The following is a 19,083-nucleotide window of genomic DNA, read 5'->3' on the forward strand; positions in this document are numbered from 1 at the left end:
AGATGGGCAGATCATTTTGAATTTAAGGCTAGCCTGAGCCACATAGTATGTTCCAGACCAGCCTAGGCTAAAGCATGAGATACTGTGTCACAAAACACACAACCAATAAGAAAAATGTCTTACCAACTGATTCTGATTGTGTAAATGTCTTTTACCAAGGACTGTTATAAAAACATTGCAGCAATGGAGGTGGGGTCTTTGTTCATGTAAAACTTTGAACTTATGACCTCGTGGTCTAAGTCTACAGAGAAGAGCTATATGTACAAACTGAAACATACCATGGCACAAAACATGCATGAGAAGTCTTTCATAGCCACATAAGTAGATGCTGTCCTTTTGTTTGTTTTTTGTTTGTTTGTTTCGTACATAGCAGCAGTTATGGTATTCCCTTGAATCTATAGCAGAACTTCTCAACTGCTACTGTGTTCTTGGACAAGTAGGACACTAAATTTTATTTCGATTTTCTTCACAGAGGTAAATTTTTCTCCTAACTCTCACTGATGAAAAAAGGCAGGGCATGAGAATATGACATTTGTATGTTTGATTCACAGGCTATTTGTAAGAAGTCCCCTGACTCTACTGAGCTGGGGATGAAGACCAGAATTTGTGGCTACACAGAACCTCATGGACCATCCCAGATCCTGAAGCTTTTGTTTTTGTTTTCGCTTTCTTTTTATTTTTGTGTTGGGAGGTGGTGGGTTTGGTTTGTTTTTTGTTTGTTTGTTTGTTTATTTTGTTTGTTTTGTTTTGTTTACATAGACACCACATATATCCAAAGCACTAGAAAAGAACAGAAACTGCCAAGCTAGATAGAGACACTGCCAACATTTTGGGTCCCATGGAACATTATATGCCCCAGCTTTGTCCAGAAGAAAACATCACTCAGGAGTATTGTGACACTAACTCGTCGCTTTTTAAAAATGAATCTTGGTTTTCTAGGCAATGGATAGAAAACAAACCTCCCATCTTCCATTTTATTTAGACCAAATGCTGAAACCATTGTAAGATGGGCAGGCATCAGGACAGAGTTAGAGAAGCCTCAGTCATGTGAGAGAAACTCTTTGGGATGTTTGCATGTCGAGCATGGAAGTCTGTGTCTCCCAGAATCACAGCACTGACTCTGCAAGACATAGGGTAAATCAAAGGATATAGAAAGGTTAACATAAACCATAACAAAAGGCTTCTCATACTTGTACATTGATTATAAATTTCTTATGCATCTATTGTATATCAGTAATATACTTGACTTCTTAAAAGTTCGTTGTCTCAAAACATATAACAGGAACAAAAGAAATTAGCACATAATTTCAACATTGAGGAGAGAGAGTAGAACGTGCTGTGAATGTGCCTCCTCTGCTGTTCTAGGTTTCCCTGGGGTGCAGAACTTGAACTGAGCAATGGGGTACAAGGCATGTAGTCTCATGATTATGCTGGACTAGCAGATGATATTTGCCCACCATCCTGGGACACAAATATCCTGGCTAGTAGCTCTTGTGTGGTAGTCACACCCAGACTCGGTGCTGTGGTAGAGGCAGTACGCTGCATTGTGTGTTGGTGGGATTTCTCTGTAAATTTGCACCAGTACTCTGAAGGTGAGAGAGAGAGTTATCCATGTGGAAGCATATCTGCAAGGACATTCCCTGAAGCACCAAATGCTCATCAGTGAGCATCTGTGCACGTGGCACTCAACTAAGCAATGTACAAGGAATGGCCTGAGATGTAAAGCCACACCTCTGGCTGGCACCTAATGAGACTGAACCAGGCAGTTGCCAGGGCTAGAACTGCAGTGTTGGCTCCCAGTCATAACTAATCACCAAGGTCTCTTTAATACACAACTGTAGATCTCTGTTTCCCTGAAGAAGGATGGACAGAGTGACAGTGACATGTGTCCCTACTGGGTAAGCCATTGTCTCTGGGAGTTAGCAGTGTTTTTATAGGTCATCTAATTAATGCTCCAAGAGTCACTCTGTGTCAGGTTCAGGTTCTGTCTGGGAGGTTTACAGTACCTTGTCATTTTCTCTCGTTCAGGACCATGCAGACATAGAATGGAAATTTGCTCGAACAAAGCTTTGGATGAGCTACTTTGAAGAAGGAGGTACCCTGCCTACACCTTTCAATGTCATCCCAAGCCCCAAGTCTCTGTGGTACCTGGTCAAGTGGATATGGACACATTTATGTAAGAAAAAGATGAGAAGGAAGCCAGAAAGCTTCGGGACAATTGGGGTAAGGGCACATTCTATTAGTGTTACAAAAGCTGTCGAGCATGTGGTTGCATAGAGGTGATTCTTTACCAAATTTGGGCAGATCTTATTGGGGAGAGAGAAGGGGGAGGCTAGACCTTATCAATCATATGCATAACTGAGGAAACAAACCTGAAAGGGACACATGGCAGATTAGAAGAGATTAATATCCAACACTGTGGGGTGAAAGAGAGTCAAAGCCTCCAGGGGGGTCTCTAGAAGACTGCGTGTCCCAATAGGAGATGCTGGCGGGGGGGGGGGGAAGTCCATGAAACCCTGTTGCTCTCTCTGTGCTCCCACCTGTGAGTTATCAGGGAAGTATCTGGTGTCATGACTTCCTGCCCTGACTGATTGCACACAGTGAAGTTTAACTGTATACCGCTTGTGTTCAACTCTGACAGAGTAGCTAGGACTCTTCTCCAGCCTGGTTTCTGAATGAAAGACACCAGTGACATCTCAGTAGAATCTATCCTCTTTAAAGAGGCCATCCCATTCTATTAGCCTAGGTGTGGGACCACAGCCCTCTTTCTCTTGTGCCCTGATTTCTAGCTTTTCTGCAGTTGCAACAGTGATTTATCCGTGGCATAGCTAGCACTTTGTCTCTTTCTCCCTCTGAACTGTAGAGCCCATGAGAAAAAAAAAAATGCATGCTGTAGTGTCTTCAGGTCCTAATGTTTAACACTGAATCCATCACTTATGATGATATTGGCTGTTGGTTTGCCATTTATAGCCTTTATAAGTCTTCATTAGATCTGTTCCCTTCAGTCCTATGGCTGTGGAAAGATTCCATGTCTACCAAAACTCATATAAAGGAAAGCGTTTAATTTAGGATTGTTTATAGTTTCAGAGGTTCAGTCTATTGTCATCACGGCCCAAAGCATGGTGACATGCAGGCAGACACGGAGCTGGAGAAGTAGCTTAACAGTTCTATATCTGGATAGGCAGGCAGCATAGAGAGAGAGGGTGGGGGTCAGGGCTGGCAATATCTTCGCCTTCTGAAATCCCAAAACCCAACCCCAGTGAGAGGATTCCTCCAGCAAGACCACACCCACTTCAACAAGGCCATATCTCCTGATCCCTGTCAAACAGCACCACCCCTTAATGACTACCTATTCAAATATATGAGCCTACTTTAGTCCATTCTCTTTTAAATTACCATATTTTGCTCCCTGGCCCCCATAAGCTTATGTCCATCTCATAATGCAAAAATACATTCAGGCCAATTTCAAAAATCCCCATAGTCTGTCACAGACTCAACCCTGTTTAAAAAGCTGAAAGTCTCTTCTGAGACTCAAAGCAATCTCTTAACTGTAATCCCCTGTAAAATCAAAAACCAGATCATATACTCCCAATATACAGTGCCATAAAATATGCATCATTCTTCCAAAACAGAGGAAAGTGAGCATACTGGGGTAACACCGGGCCAAAGAAAGACCTAAAAGTAGCACAGCAAACTCTAAACTCTGCATCTCCATGCCTGAAGTCAAAATGCTCTCCAGATCTCCAACTCCCTTCAGCTTTGTTAACTGCAGCACAACTCTCTCTCTTGGGATGGTTCCATACTTGGTCTACAGCTTTCCTTGGGAAGTATTCACAGCGCTGCATCTCCAACATCTTGGGGGCTCCAATGAAATCCAGGATGTACCTTCACAGCTTCATGCAAACTCTATGCAAGGACACCCCTGACATATGTCTAGACTCACTAGCTTTCCTTAGTCTAAGAAGGGGATTCCATAAACCATTTCTTGTATGCAAAGCTGCCAAGTTCTGCTGCTTTCTGGGGCTGGAACTTGGCCACCTCATTCAAATACATTTTTACCAGGGTCTGTTTTCAGTGGCTTCCTTCACAGCTTAAGCTTTCCTTTACTTTTCACGAGTTGGAAGCGTATGTGTGGGGTCTTGCCCTGAGGTGACCTCTTCCTTTATTTCTTTTAAGATCAGATTTTACTTTAAACTTTTTTATCATCTTGAGCACTGGAGTTATCTCCATTATATTTTGTTGCTCCTTTTCCCCTCAAACTGTACATTTACTTTCTGTTTTCCTTGCTCAGTTTGCTCTTTTCTATTATAGACTTCCATTAAGACTGGTCACTAATAACCATGAGACACAGTCCATACTAGACTGTCTTGAAATCTCCTCTGCCAATGCCATTAATCCAAAATTCTTCAATTTATCCTCAGGCAGACATTTTGAAAAATGACAAGATGGAGCCACATTTCTTGCCAAAATATCACAAGAACAATCTCTAGGACACTTACTAATATTCTTTCTGAAACCTTGTGAGCAGGGCCATCATTTTCTACACTGCTTTCAGCACCCCTATCTTCCCTGCTCCTATTACTATAGCACATCAATCCTGCTTAGAGCATTCAACTGCTTTCCTAATCTAAAGTCCCAAAGCTCACATTTCACCAACAGCAAGCGTGGTCACAGCAATACTCTAGTTCCTGGTACCAACTTCTGTCTTAGTACCTAAAGACCATGCATGCAATATGTATGGGGTCATTATTACTCAAACCACCACAGGCCCTGGGATTCTGAAAGCTTCAATTTTGCCCATTGTACTAGTAAAGGCAATGAGCTGGGTTTTTCAGTTCCAGCTTCCTCTCAGCTTGAATTCTCCTTAGTATTTCTATTTATAGAATTCGATTTTCAAATGCTAAATTGACTTTGTCATTTCATTCAACTCTATGTCTATGTTTTCTTGAACATCACTTAGGCATTTATTGCTAATTTCTTTAAGTTCATTAGAGTGTTTGTTCTTGTCTTTTTAAACGGCGTATTTCTTGGAAGTTTATGAGTTTATTTTAAAAATCTGTGTCCTGTGCTATTTTAAAATCTGAGCTCATCCAAGTCATTCTCATTGGAAACCATTTCTAGAGGAGTCTTTGGTTGGGATCAGGGACATGCATTCTTGTTGGAGACCAATTCTATAGGAGTTTGGTTGGTGGCCGGGACATAATGTCTTGGCCTTTCCTATTGTTTTGATTTTGCTATGTAACCTGGGTATGTGGACTTTTTTCATGTGTCTAGTCTGAGAGTCTTGCCTGTGTCGTGTTGGGCCAATGTGACAGCTGTATATCCTGAGGTAGCTTTGGGAGTGTGGAGATGGCATGAATATGATTAATCTAGAGGGAACTCACCAAGAAAAGTGTACAGAAGCTGTAAAACTAAAAACAGGGCCTGGATTGTGGTTCTGGCACTATCAGGTGAGGGTCTTCCCTCTTGGCCTTGACTACACACTCTTACAGCTTGTGATTAGCTTTCACAGGCTCTCTCCTACAGACAGTGCCATGGATTGGCCCTTCAACCCAGTATCAGTTCTAAGTCCAATGAGAAACTGACTGGCATGAGAAAGTTGCTGCTTAGTAGAGGTGGTTATGTTTGCTTCTATATACTATGACCTCTGAGCTTGAGGAATCACAGTTGGAGAATATAAGTGACCGTACAAATCACATCTGGATCAGAAACGTAACATAGAAAACCTCTTAGTAATTTGCTGTCTTTATCAGTGATTTTAAGAAATAGTAGAATTCTTTTTACTTTAAATGTTTGACTTGCCCACTAAGCTGCATTAAATTCAAATAATTTTTAAAATGTTGTAGGATAATGAACAGAAAAAGTCTTTCAGGAATCACAGTAAGCAACAATGGCATGTGTCCCACAAGTCAGTAACTCAGCTAGAATTTGAGGTGTAGATGAGATATGAAGACGGGGTCCCGTTCTTGAAGGCATCTGTGGGGAAAGTATAGCAGTGAAAACACTGCAATAATATCTGCTAAACGAATTAATCAATATGTTAATGTGGTAATAGACAAGATGCTATACAAACAAAAAATGCAATAACTGGCATTGTATGTAAAATATGTGGAAAATGTTTTCTAAGATATGCACATTCAGCTTACTCCTTTCTGGATCAAAATTTATCTGCTGTATTTCAGTGTAATAAGTTTTTTGAGGCAGGGTCACATTATGTAGCCCGGGCTAGCTGGAACTCTCAGAGATGCACCTGCCTTTGCATCCCCAGGGATTAAAAGGCTGCACCACCACACCTGACTAAATCTCTAAGATTGTTTTGAATGGTTCTTCAAGGGGAAAAGACAACAATGATTATTTTACTTTAGTCAATATGGTCTAGTACATTACTTCACATACAAGTGTTTTAATTTTGAAAAACAGAAAGCCAACTCATGGAAATGTGTCTTTCACAGTTACATTTTAGGCAAATCAGGGGGAATCTGGGGTTTTAATATGCCCATGAAACTTGTTACAATCTACCACACTCTGATCTTAATACTATATCCTCCTATTCTGTCCACACAAAGGCAAAAAGACCACTCTGGGAACTGCCTTTCTGCTGTCTCCAAAGTCCCTCACTGACCGTCATTAGTCCATGGCACCTCCAGTTCTTCGGTACAAGGAAGGTCTTGAAATTCATTTGGACGTCCTCCCTTCTAAGCACTGAGGAACACAAACCCTAGTTTGCTTCTGAAGTCAGAAAATGTTTAGTTCTTTCAAGGTGCACAGTCACAGATGCATGACCACAGATGATATTCAGTTTTCTGTTAAAGGACCAATTCCTATTTTTCAGAAGGAAACTTTAAATGATGTAAGTTCTAGAGTTTTCTTGGCTATAGATTACTGTCCTTGAAACACAAAATTCTTCTGATTCTCTATTTTTACATTTACATCTTTCGCTCCAATCTGAACAGCAAGACACTTTAAGCTAATTGGCCACAAACTTAATTTTTTACCTTTGCAATATACATTTTTTCTAACCTTTTATTGTGCATGATTTAGTGATTTGAGGATTTATGTCAAACCAAATATTCGGAGTCATACCTGCATCCTCCACCTTTGCAGCATCAAACAGCTCTATTTTCTCCCCTTAAGGGTCTTGGGTAAGCTTTATCCCAACCAAACTTAGAATTTGATCTTTTTCTACTCTCTAAAGATGTAATACTTTGACTTGTGAACTCTTAATTGTGGTGTGAGTCTCTCTCTCTCTCTCTCTCTCTCTCTCTCTCTCTCTCTCTCTCTCTCTCTCTCTCTGTGTGTGTGTGTGTGTGTGTGTGTGTGTGAGAGAGAGAGAGAGAGAGAGAGAGAGAGAGAGAGAGAGAGAGAGAGGGAGAGAGAGGCTATTTGTATACTTTGCTTTTGTATCTACAAAACCAAAAGAGCATGTACTGATTATTGTGAAACTGGCCCAGAAAGGTAGTTCAGTGGTGAAAGGTGCTTTCTGCTAAGCCTGAAGACCTGGACCCACATGGTAGAAGGAGAGAACCAACTCCTAAAAGTTAGCCTCTGACCTCTGTACACATGCTAGGGCATGTGTGTCCACACACATATATATAGGCACACACAAAATAAATGCATGCAGTTTCATTTTTTTAAAAAGATGTTTGTCAGACTGTAGAAGAGTTAATGAGGAAAAAGGGTGCAAAGTCACTGCTATTGCTCTGAGGTCACACAGCTGTGATGTCACTCACATGTGGCCAACCTGTGACAATTTACTGCATGGACACTTGATCTTCAGAAAACAACTTGTTTACTTTATCCAGTTTCTCATGATCCCTTAGGGACAAAGCTTCTTGGGGACAGAAGCAAGGAGAGTGGGGTGACAAATAGGTCCTTTGTTTCTCAGTGCACTTGGCTTCCCATCACCCTCTCTTATTCCCTGGAAAGTCTGAGGAATGCACAGCAGGTTTTTGTGTTTCACACTCAGCTTTTGATTTTTCAGTGAGGCCTTTGGAGATCTTGAGCAACTATATCTTAAAGGCCTGATTTGATCGGGTAGTTTGAATTATGCTCTGACCCACAACATGTATAAATTCATGCCATGCTTTTAAAAAAATTCACAAGTCAGTCAGAGGTGATAATGGTCTTTGAGGCATTCTCTCTACCCTTCCTACTGTGGTTCGTTTAGACAGTCTTGTCACCCCTAAGTTGTGTAAATTCATACTGCTGGTCATTCAATGCACATTCTCAGGAAGAATCTCGAACCACAGCTCTTCTTGGGGGTGACTGCCCTGGTTACTCTCCAGGAGCCATTATTGCTCATTTCATCTTGTTTGAGTTTCCCGGCAATAGTGATTTAGTCATCTTGAAAACTCATCAATTCATGTTTGTCTTAACTTCAGCCTTCCTCTGATGGACAGTTGATACTTTCAGGCAAATCAGCCTTTCACTTGATTACTTTTTGCAGGAAACAAACGATGAAGAAATATTTTATTGTTAAGCAAAACCTTTATGCAGGAAGTACATCCCTTATTGACAGGTGTTCTTTCCCTAGGCAATCATAAAAACCCCACTGAAAGGCCAATTACCAAGAATACACTAATCAAATAATAACGAAATCATCAGTCTGAGAATTTTTTTTTATTTTCATTGTATGTCTGTGACCTCTTGGAGGTCAGAAGAAAGTGTTGGATCCCCTGGAAGAGAGTTGCAGAATGTTGTTAAGTTACCGTGTTCATGCTAGAAACCAAACCTGGGTCCTCTGCAAGAGCAGCCAGTGCTCTTAACCATGGTGCCATCTCTATAGTCCCTTATCAAATGTTTGTCAGTGCTTTCAGTGGTATTAAGGCTTTAGTCCTCAGATTCCAGTTTATACCAGAGTCATCTAGAAGTCTTTTTTAGATTGAAAGTTTAGTGAGAAGTCCCTATTCAAAGAAAGCAATATGATTTATCTCAGCTTTATAAGCTAAAACTCAATCTCTGTGCTTATTGTTGGAATGGTTTAAATACATTTAATTAAAGTCCAAGAAGACTAAGGTACTGCCTCTCCCAAAGCATTTAATTAAAGTGAAATATTCCCAATGCTTGAGACAGGGTGGTTTTGTAACTGGGATGCTTAAGTTAATAGGGCAACATACTAACTCCCCAAACTACCAGATCTTTTATCAAATCATGGCATTTCTTGAGTTTTATATTTTCCACTATGTGGTCTTCTCTTTTGTGCATAGTAAAACATGAAGCATGGTCTCAGGGTCGCTCAGGGTCAGCCAGCCTTAGGGTGTAGATGAGCAATTAAAGAGTCAGCAGTTGACACAGAAATACAATTAATTAAGTTAGTGACAAGAGAATTAGAACCAGTGAATTTGCTGCCCCCCATCCCCAACTCCTCATCAGTTGTAAAAGAAGGAAGACAGCAGTCCAGGCCTGCACTTCATCTTTAGTGGTAATTTGACAAAATGTACAGCTCAAGCTTCACCACTCTCCGTGGGCTTGACTGTGGGTCTTACAGAAAGGACAGCAGCCATCCATGAAAACCCTGGTTCCCCTGAGGTCCTGCTGGAAGATTTGCAAGGAATGGTTTATTCAACTTGCTTTTTTTTGGGGGGGGGAAAATAGTTATTTACATGTAGTTAGTTGAGACATCACACTAAGGATATTTTCTCATCTGATAGAATTAAGGTAAGAACAACATAGGAACACATGACACATGTCATTCTCACCATACATGATCAAGGACACACCATATATATATATATATATATATATATATATATATATATATATATATACAACTTAATATATATACATATATGAATATAAATGTGATATATGTGTATATATATATGTCAGCTGAATATACTTATATTTCAAAAGGAGTCTAAAATTATGCCTCCTTTCTGTAAGAAAGTTTGTGACTTTTGAGTAATCTGTAATTCATCCTCTGTATTTTAGCACTTGTGATAGAGAAACTACAGCTTCCTTAAAATATTGTGACTATCCAGAGGCAATTTGGAAACTGAAATATCCATTGTTTCCTTCTTCTAAACCAAGAGTTCTCCATAAAAGAGTTGACTATCATTTTTGACAGATTTCATTCTTATACATTTCAATTTGCTTGCTCAAATGGGAGTTGGTATGGGACGTGCTTGGTGTGCTTGGAACTTCAGGAATGAGGCCCTGATCACTTGGTCTGGCAAGATGGTGTCTGGGAATCCTGCATGTTTATTTTATACATTTAGAACATGCGCTTACGAAGAGGAATCCACAATGCATGCTGCAGTGGTGAGAAAGTGTTTTCTAGACGACACTATGTAAATTCTTCTCAAGCAGAATCAAACTGCAGTTTCTGGAGGAACTGATTCCATCCTGCATCCTGCATTCTGCATCCTGCATCCTGCATTCTGCATCAGCCCCTTGCTGTTCTACAGGGTCTGAAGGGGAACACAGCAGGCTGCATCCTTAATAGGATTCACTGAGCAGAGGAAAGACTGAAAGGCATAATTCATGGGCTGGGACAGAAACCAGAGTGGAAATGAAAGAAAAGGACCGTGAACATTGACTGCAGGGAATCATCGGCTTCTGCAAAAAACCTGACATTCCACAGGGTAGACCTGGAAAGAATAGAAGCTAAAAAAGCCAGCAAATGTCACAGTGCATTCCCCAGCCCCTCTCCTGTTGCAAACCTCTCTCTCAGCTTGAGAGAGCCTGTGCAGCTTCCCTTGCACAGTCCAGGCTTCTCGCTACTTCATTTTCTTCCCATTAGTTCTGATTCAAATGCCATGGTCTAGCCTAACACATCAGGTGGAACTTGCTTATGCTAATGTGACACATGAGTATACCTTCGGCCGCTGCCCTTCCCCCATCAACCCCCATCTTGAATGCTATCCTACCAGGGAACATTACACATGCAATTCAGCTGCATGTAGATTATTGACATGTGTATAACTGACGAAGAGAATGACACCACCAAGTGTATGTCTTCCAAAATACTCTCCCTAGACTCGTGCTAAATTAAGTCTTTGATCTTGGCCCAGTTTTAACCTGAGACAGAGTTGACAACCAATCTAATTAAAAATAAAAGCTACAAAAATGCAACTCTCGACACTGCAAAAGCTTCACAGAAATCTGATTATCCTCATTCACTTAGTGCTTTTAAATTAAATACCCTGATTACATTATTGTTATAAACACACCTCAGTCAATTCAAGTTGTAGGTTGTTCCTGTGACAATAATGATACAGTCTCTACTCTGACAATAGTAGAAGGCCCTTGAACATCAGCAGATCTTTACCCAATAGCAAGGTGACAAATATCCCAAGTATAATTGAGGTAGGTCTGATAGATGACATTTTAAGATATCACTAATTGACAATTTATTGTGTGTGTTACAAAGGGTATACATGAGTTTAACTATCTTCCTCTCCTTACTTCGAATGTTTAAGTTAGAAATCCCAAGCCCCTAGTACCTTGAAATGTGAACTTGTTGGTAATATTATTTTTTAAAGCTATTGGGTTATTATTCCTCTCCTTCTCTTCCAACTCTATTCCACCTTAGTCCCTTCCAACCCCTCCTACACTAGATAGGAGAGGAAGGTTAGAGGGGAAAGGGGGTGTACTTCTTTCAGTAACAAAATGGACTAGTTCCTGCTGATTATGGATGTTATTGTTCTTGAGGTCAGATCAATACTTGGTCTAAGGATATCTCCTGCTCCCTTTTCTTGTTGTTTTGCTCAAGAACATTGTCAAACCTCAACAAAGCAACCAGGAGCAGCAGGGGGAGCAGCAGCCACCCCAGGCTCTCTAGGGGATCTTCCTTTTTCAGAGTCTCCAGAATTAAACCATCTGCAGCTGGCAAAATCATGCCCCTGCTAGTACAGGAGGCAAATCATAATCACCTGCTGTGAAGCAGCCTCAAGTATCCCATACCTGGGATTAAAGTAAAAACATATTCACATAACATACCTGAAGTTTTTTTAAAAAGCAAACAAACAAACAAACAAAATACAGCTTACTATAGTTGTATGTAGGCTAAGGCCATAAGGTTCAAGTCATGTGCAGACACAGGCACTGTGTGAAGCTGCACACAGAGTGATGGAGCTTCCAGAGCAAAAGTCCCAATGATCTGTGGCTATGGCCAGCAGCTACAAAGTTGTACACTTCCTGATGCCAGACCACTATCAAAGAAGTCACACTTCCTTCCCATGGCACTTGGTTAATTAAAAATCCAGGTGCTAAGGACCACTGACTACACTGTGCCATCAGAGGTTGCTCATAAAGAGCCTAGACTAACTTTTCCAATACTGTTGCTCTCAGTAACACTTGTCTATCTCGACTTGTCAAAATCCTGGTGCCTGGTGTTCAGTCGGAAACCCCACTTCTGGTTACATTCTCGACTCTGAACAATATTATCTCTTCCCCATGTTCACAGGACATTCAGTCTTCACCACCGTGTTTAATGATGTATTTTCCATTATCTGTGTCTTACTCCATCACCTTACAGAGGACAAGCCATTGAAGTGTGCTTATTCAACTTACTACTCAGAAGATTCTGCTTGCCTCTGAAAGAATATTGTCCATATGGGCGTGTGGTCACCTAATGGAGTATTTTAAGTTGGCTGTACAAGCAAATAGCTCTGCTATAGAGAAAAAAGAGAATCTGCAGAGATTGTTACAGACCAGTATATGCAGAGTTACTCATAAAGATCCTAGACTCCTACAATAAATGGTTGATTTCTGAGTTTGACCATCATTCTGGTCCCTAGCTGTATCACTTAAAAGCCAATTTCCCATCCCCACATATCTTTACTCCAAGGGTATCAGCATCTCATGATCTAGCTTAACAAAGTACTCTGATAAGCATGAAACACATAAAAATCACTCAAAGAGAGACAAATGCACTCAAATTATATTTCCTCAGAAGTAATCCAGAGATTGGGCAATTGATGAGGTTTGAGGATTCAGAAATATTTTTAATTTGTGTCAATCACTAATTAATAAGTGAAGAAAGATGAATAATGCCAGTGACAGATGCTGTGAATCATATCTCTTATTTAATATCCTAAATTACCCAAAGAGTTTATTTTCACTGCACAATTTTAATGTCCCTCTGGGATATAATCAGTTTTATCCACATCTAATCTTAACTCTATGTTCTTAATATTATAACACCACCGTCCACTTCAAATGCAGACAATAGGGACAGGTTCATAAAACTAGAGACTAAAACAAGGGTCTGTGCTGAGTCACTAGGGAAGGGTATAGATGGGCTGAGGAGTGCAGCCTTCATGCCCATCACTAGGTGAGTGTGTTGCTCCGGATTCACCCTTTCTTTAAGAAAGAGGTTATCTCATCTCTAGCAGGGATATTGACATTAAACAGCTGATATAATATCCCTAGGCTAAAAGGTATTGTGTAATTACCAAGGAGATGGAGATAATCATTTCACACAAAGTAAACCTTAAACCTAACCCACAGAATATAACCCCTCAGTTAGCTAAGTGAGCTTTTCCTATGCCTTTCCTTTTCTCTGACAAGCTTTTTATATTTGTTAATTTTCCCCAAGTCAATGTATGATGTTTAACTTTAAACTATGCTCTTTATTCTCTTGCATATTTGAATTAAAAATGTTGACTATGGATTTTAGGGAAGGTTCTAGAACTTGAAAAAACAACAACCTATGTACATTTTAATGTTTAAATGCACCATGCTATCTTTGTTTATCACTCATAACTCAGAGTCTTTCAACCCTAATCTTAGTTTAATGCTCAATAAAACTAAACTATGACCTCAGACTTCCTTTGACATTATCTTACTGAATTTAAAAAGATTCTAAAACCAGCAAATGTACCCCAACGGAATTGGTTCTATGTTAAATCAAGGGTCTATATACTTAAAGTATCTTGGAAGTCATTTGTTGATGTTGAATACTTTTTGATGAGTGTTAAAGATACATACATACATACATACATACATACATATGACTCATTTTGTGCTTCTCTTTATTTTAAGCAATGCCACAGGGTCTGGAAGGCCACTGTCTTTTTCTGGAAATGCTTTTTCTCTTGGAGTTTATCTTGGGTTTTGTTTCATCAGGAGGTAGACACCACCCCCATCTGGTGGCCCAGCCATAAAACTTCCATGCTACACTCTTCCAGATGGTCTAATTTTCTAGTTTTTTGTTGGCAAATACCTTAATCACAGAGAGAACTCGGTTCGCATGTAGTGAACGGTGATTTTGGTAATTAGTGGCTTTAGGAATCAAAGCCCCGCCTTCCTTTCTTCCTGTGAATCCCTACTTAGACACAGACACTGCTTAGGCTCAGTAGAATAGAATTTTGATTTTTAAAATATATTTTTAAATATTATTTTATATTTATGCACCACTCTTTCTAAAATTCTATCTTATCAGCCTATGGTTAAATATTTACTAGGGAATAAGATCAAAAGCCTTATTAAAAACCAAGAACTATTATTCTCTTAGCTCCTCAAAATATACCAAATTATTCCCTTTATTACAGAAATGCTTTTACTTAGATTGACTTTTTTCAGTGTTCTTTCTTAAGAATCAATGCCGCTGCTTATTAAAATGCATTATGTGGGGTCACCGTAGACGGGTTTCTATGAATGCTTTTAGAATACTTATGAAAGGTGAAAATGTAAAATTTTAATCTCATTTGCTGTTTAACTCAGTTTTTAATGGCCTTTGCTCACCATCAGCCATCTTCTCTCCATTCTGTACAAAGAAGCTGATAGAGCGTGCAGACCGACCTTTGTCCCAAACATCTCAGTCTCTTCCAAGAGGTAGCAGAGTAGGGAGCTCTGTGGGTGTGACTCAGTGGGAGGACTCAGTCACACGCTGGCTTCCCTGGGTGCTAGCTCCAAAACCACAAGGTGAAAGGTAGCTGAAAGCCACATTTGTCACCTTGAGAAGCGTAAGTTTAACTAGTACTGTGGCTCATAGATTTTATTAAATCTCATCTAATTAAAACAGAAGTCCCTTCACTGGATGTATGACTGCAACTGTTGCAAGTTCACGGTCCTCCAAGATCTCAGATTATGTATTGCTATTTACAGTGACTGATTTTCTATATTTTTCTGTGCTGATATTTATGGGAAAACACTAATTCTACTTGCTATTTCCTCCCCTGGTTATTTCCTGTCTCTGCCTTCAGTATTTCTAGGGATGCTGGGTATGTATCCGGTACAGTCAGTTCATTCTCTCACGGCCCTGCAGCCTATCCCAGGAACCCATTTCTAACACTGTTAATTTATTCTGCTTTAAGAGTCCTATACATTATAGACTTGTGCCTTTTCACTTTAGTTCATTGATTCTTTGTGTGTGAAGCCTCTCTGTGATTATGGCTCATTGCCCCCACTTAGGTGATAAAAGAAGACAAGAACAGCCTTATCTGTAAAAGCAATAACTTTGAGGACAATAATGTATCTATATAACCACACAGGAATGTCCTTTCCTTTTCAGCGGCGTGCTGCTGATAACTTGAGAAGACATCACCAATACCAAGTAAGTAGTGCTTGCGTTTGTTCCTGAAATGGCCGTTCAAATGAAATGCAGATCTGACTCGGGACAGGAAGTGAATCGTGCACTGAATGTCAATCCTGTCGTTCAGGAGGTGATGAGGAACCTGGTGAAGAGGTACGTGGCAGCCATGATCAGAGAGGCAAAAACGGAAGAAGGCTTGACGGAGGAGAATGTTAAGGTAATGCTTCACCATCGTAGAGGCAGTGTGTGGAGGCAAACTTTAAGGCCAGATTTACAAACCTGGCCATGCCTCTCGTGTTTTAAATTAAACTTCCACGGAACTAAGTGAGAGGGCGGACAGACAAACAGAAAAAACAACAGCAAAGTAGAGAAATCTCCCAAGTTGCTTTGAGACATCCTTAACCCACACTGTCAAGGGGGCTTGACTTAGTGGCAAGGAAAACCCTAGCCCCTGGCAGCATTCTGATCCATGCCCCCAATCCCTGATGTGCCACTCGAGCTTCTCATTTGTATGTCAGCCTGGCTGCTAAATCGGAAGCATTTACTAACCAACCAACTACCAATAGCACAAACCTCCCGTCTCTCTGTGGTTAATGGGGACAGGGGTATAAAGTTCTCATTAATTGCAACTTACAAGCTTAGTCTTTGAACTTGATTTCCTACTTTTAAAGTTTGGTGAGAGGAAATAAGCGAACATGGGCAAGGGTATATCTAATATTAAATGTGAATTGATTCTTTGATTTTACATGGCTGTTTATAAATTTCGGAGGAATTCTTTCAGGTCAATGTGATTTTTACAGATAAAACCAAAGTAATGAAAGCATAAAAGATGGTTAGAGAAACAACAGTCATTGAAGCAAGCAAAGAGAGGAGCTGCCCAACAGACAGCACCGGTTGTCAACAAAATAAACCCCAAAGTCTTTTTCTGCAGCTATAAATCTCAATTATGAGGTTAAATGCTTCCCTTTGTCCTGGAAGGCAGTGTGGCTTGGGAATAGGAGAGAAGCTAAGAAAGAGGTTGTCCAATGAAATAAGAAAAATATAGGGATCTAGGAGTCTCTCGTGAATGAGAGCCAGGACTTCTGGACCCAATGGTTGGTCTAAGCCCGAATCAAAGGTATTGAGAACAGAGGCAGTTTCTTGGAAGGCTAAGGTTCATGTTCGTTTTACTTTGCACATCTCTTTTCGTAGAGAAAAAAAAAAATTACTGCATTAACACACATGACCCCAGGACCATGACGTGGCTTGACAGTTAGAAACTGACTCCAGAGAGGAAGTATTTGAAATCACTGTCTCAAAGACAATAGACAGCCCACCGAACAATGACAGAGAGTACAATCCCTTTTGTTTCTTTTTATGTTACACTTAGATGATTTCTTTATGTGTCCCAGCTGCTTTTCTCATTGTTGTCACAAAACACTAAAGAGAAGCAACTCAAAAGACAAAGGATTTCCTTTACCTCGTGGTTTGAGAAGCATTGGTCCCTAGTGGCAGAGGGAGCAGAGTGGAACAGTTTATATCATGGCTGCCAGGACTAGCACCACTGATACAACCAGAAGCATGCTTTAGGGATCTCTCTGCTCCATCATGTTAGACATAAAGAATAACCATCATACTAGGATATAAAATACCAATAGGGAAATTAATGACACCAGGTATCAGAGTCAGAGCCTGAAACTCTTAAGTAGAATTCCAGGAGGACAGAGCCCTGACTCTTCGAAAGGTGCAGGACCATTCCAGACAGCTCTATGAAATTAGGAAATGATGCTTCCGTAAGTCAGCACCTAACGTGTCATTTGGATTTCATTCAGGAACTAAAGCAAGACATTTCTAGCTTCCGCTTCGAAGTTCTGGGATTGCTCAGAGGAAGCAAGCTCTCTACAATACAGTCAGCCAACGCGGCGAGTTCAGCGGAGTCTGACGAGAAGAACCGGAGCGAAGGTAATGGCAAGGACAAGAGAAAGAATCTCAGCCTCTTTGATTTAACCACTCTGATCCACCCGAGGTCGGCAGTCATTGCCTCCGAGAGACATAACCTAAGCAATGGTTCTGCCCTGGTGGTGCAGGAGCCGCCCAGGGAGAAGCAGAGGAAAGTGAATTTTGTGGCTGATATCAAAAACTTCGGGTTATTTCATAGACGGTCAAAACAAAATGCTGCTGAGCAAAACGCAAACCAAATCTTCTCTGTTTCAGAAGAAATTACTCGTCAACAGGCGGCAGGAGCACTTGAGCGAAATCTCGAACTGGAATCCAAAGGATTAGCTTCACGGGGTGACCGCAGCATTCCTGGTCTCAATGAACAGTGTGTGCTAGTAGACCATAGAGAAAGGAATACGGACACTTTGGGTTTGCAGGTAGGCAAGAGAGTGTGCTCCACCTTCAAGTCGGAGAAGGTGGTGGTGGAAGACACCGTCCCTATTATACCAAAGGAGAAACACGCCCACGAGGAGGACTCGAGCATAGACTATGATTTAAGCCCCACGGACACAGCTGCCCACGAAGATTATGTGACCACAAGATTGTGACCCTTGGAGGAGTGTTTACCATATCTATACATATTTTCCATAGTGCTCTGGGCAGGCAAAATGTTTGAAATTCCATTATCAAATGCTAATTTCCACTTTCTAATGTTTATCTGTTGTGGCATATTAACCTGTAATATGTTTGAACAAAGCAGAGGTAACATGAACCCTCCTCCTCTTTTGTAGCCTGCTTTTGCTTTCACGGTTTATTTTACAAGTGTTTCTGTTAAATAAACGCACCTTTTATCCTTGTACTGTTACAATAACCCACAGAAAATTTTTAGCTATCTTTTTCAATTAAAACCAATGCAATTGATTTCATGTGGTAAGTGACTCCTACCATAGATATTTTTATATGCAAAACAGTGTATGTTGAAATAATAAACATTAGACATTTTCATAACTTGGGGGGGGGATTGTTAGAGGTGATTGCCCACTGAAGACCTCCATCCATCTTTATGTAATAATTTAATAAGCAACCATTACCAAGTTACTTCTTCTGGACATGTAAATAATTATCAGACACAGTTATTAAAACAAGAAAGCATCTACCTATAGGATTCCATTCCAACCTTCTATTACAAAGAAAGCCTGAAACAGTTTGAAGACCTTTTAGGCTTTACTTCCGATAGTGAAATAGTTTTGTCTTGACAATTGACAATCTGTGTTGGCATTTTTGTCATCAGATTCACACCCCTTGTGAGCATCAGATGCAGCTACTTACCAAGGTAAATATGGCCCTTCATCCTCACTGTGGGAATCCAGCTCATTGCAAAGCTCCCGGGAACAAAGTGGGAACAAGTTCCAACTGTTCAAGTACTTAGGTGACGTGCACACCCAGAATCAGAATCTATACACAAGGACGTTATTTTCTGATGCTCTGGCTACTCATTGTCACTTAGCAGAGGAACAAAACGCTCCCGCTTCTCTGAATGACGGGAATACATTTCCTTAAAACTAATATATCTCAGAAACGTTATCAGTAGAGTTAATACAGTGCTTAGTGTATGTTTCCTGATGGAAAAGATTTTAATTCCCACTTATTTTGTCATTTATGAGACACTTTTCCTTAGATTTCATTCA

General features: G+C 40.4%; 1 protein-coding gene across 5 annotated transcripts in view; it reads left to right on the top strand.

Moving 5' to 3' along the window:
- Trpc4 (transient receptor potential cation channel subfamily C member 4) overlaps window positions 1–18,362 on the top strand; it is a 164,288-nt gene extending 145,926 nt beyond the window's left edge. For 2 of the 5 annotated variants that reach the window (XM_029537834.1, XM_029537835.1), the window contains exons 8-11: window positions 2,029–2,223; window positions 15,458–15,499; window positions 15,606–15,695; window positions 17,290–18,321. In XM_029537834.1, coding sequence (XP_029393694.1) covers window positions 2,029–2,223; window positions 15,458–15,499; window positions 15,606–15,695; window positions 17,290–18,003 — 1,041 coding nt within the window. In that variant the 3' untranslated portion in view covers window positions 18,004–18,321. Of the gene's footprint in view, window positions 1–2,028; window positions 2,224–15,457; window positions 15,500–15,605; window positions 15,696–17,289 lie in introns of all 5 variants that reach the window. The other 3 variants (XM_029537838.1, XM_029537839.1, XM_029537836.1) reach the window with 2 other exon arrangements.
- Window positions 18,363–19,083: the final 721 nt, after the last annotated feature.

This window comes from Mus pahari, chromosome 4 (genome assembly GCF_900095145.1).
Source record: "Mus pahari chromosome 4, PAHARI_EIJ_v1.1, whole genome shotgun sequence".
NCBI classification, from domain to species: Eukaryota; Metazoa; Chordata; class Mammalia; order Rodentia; family Muridae; genus Mus; species Mus pahari.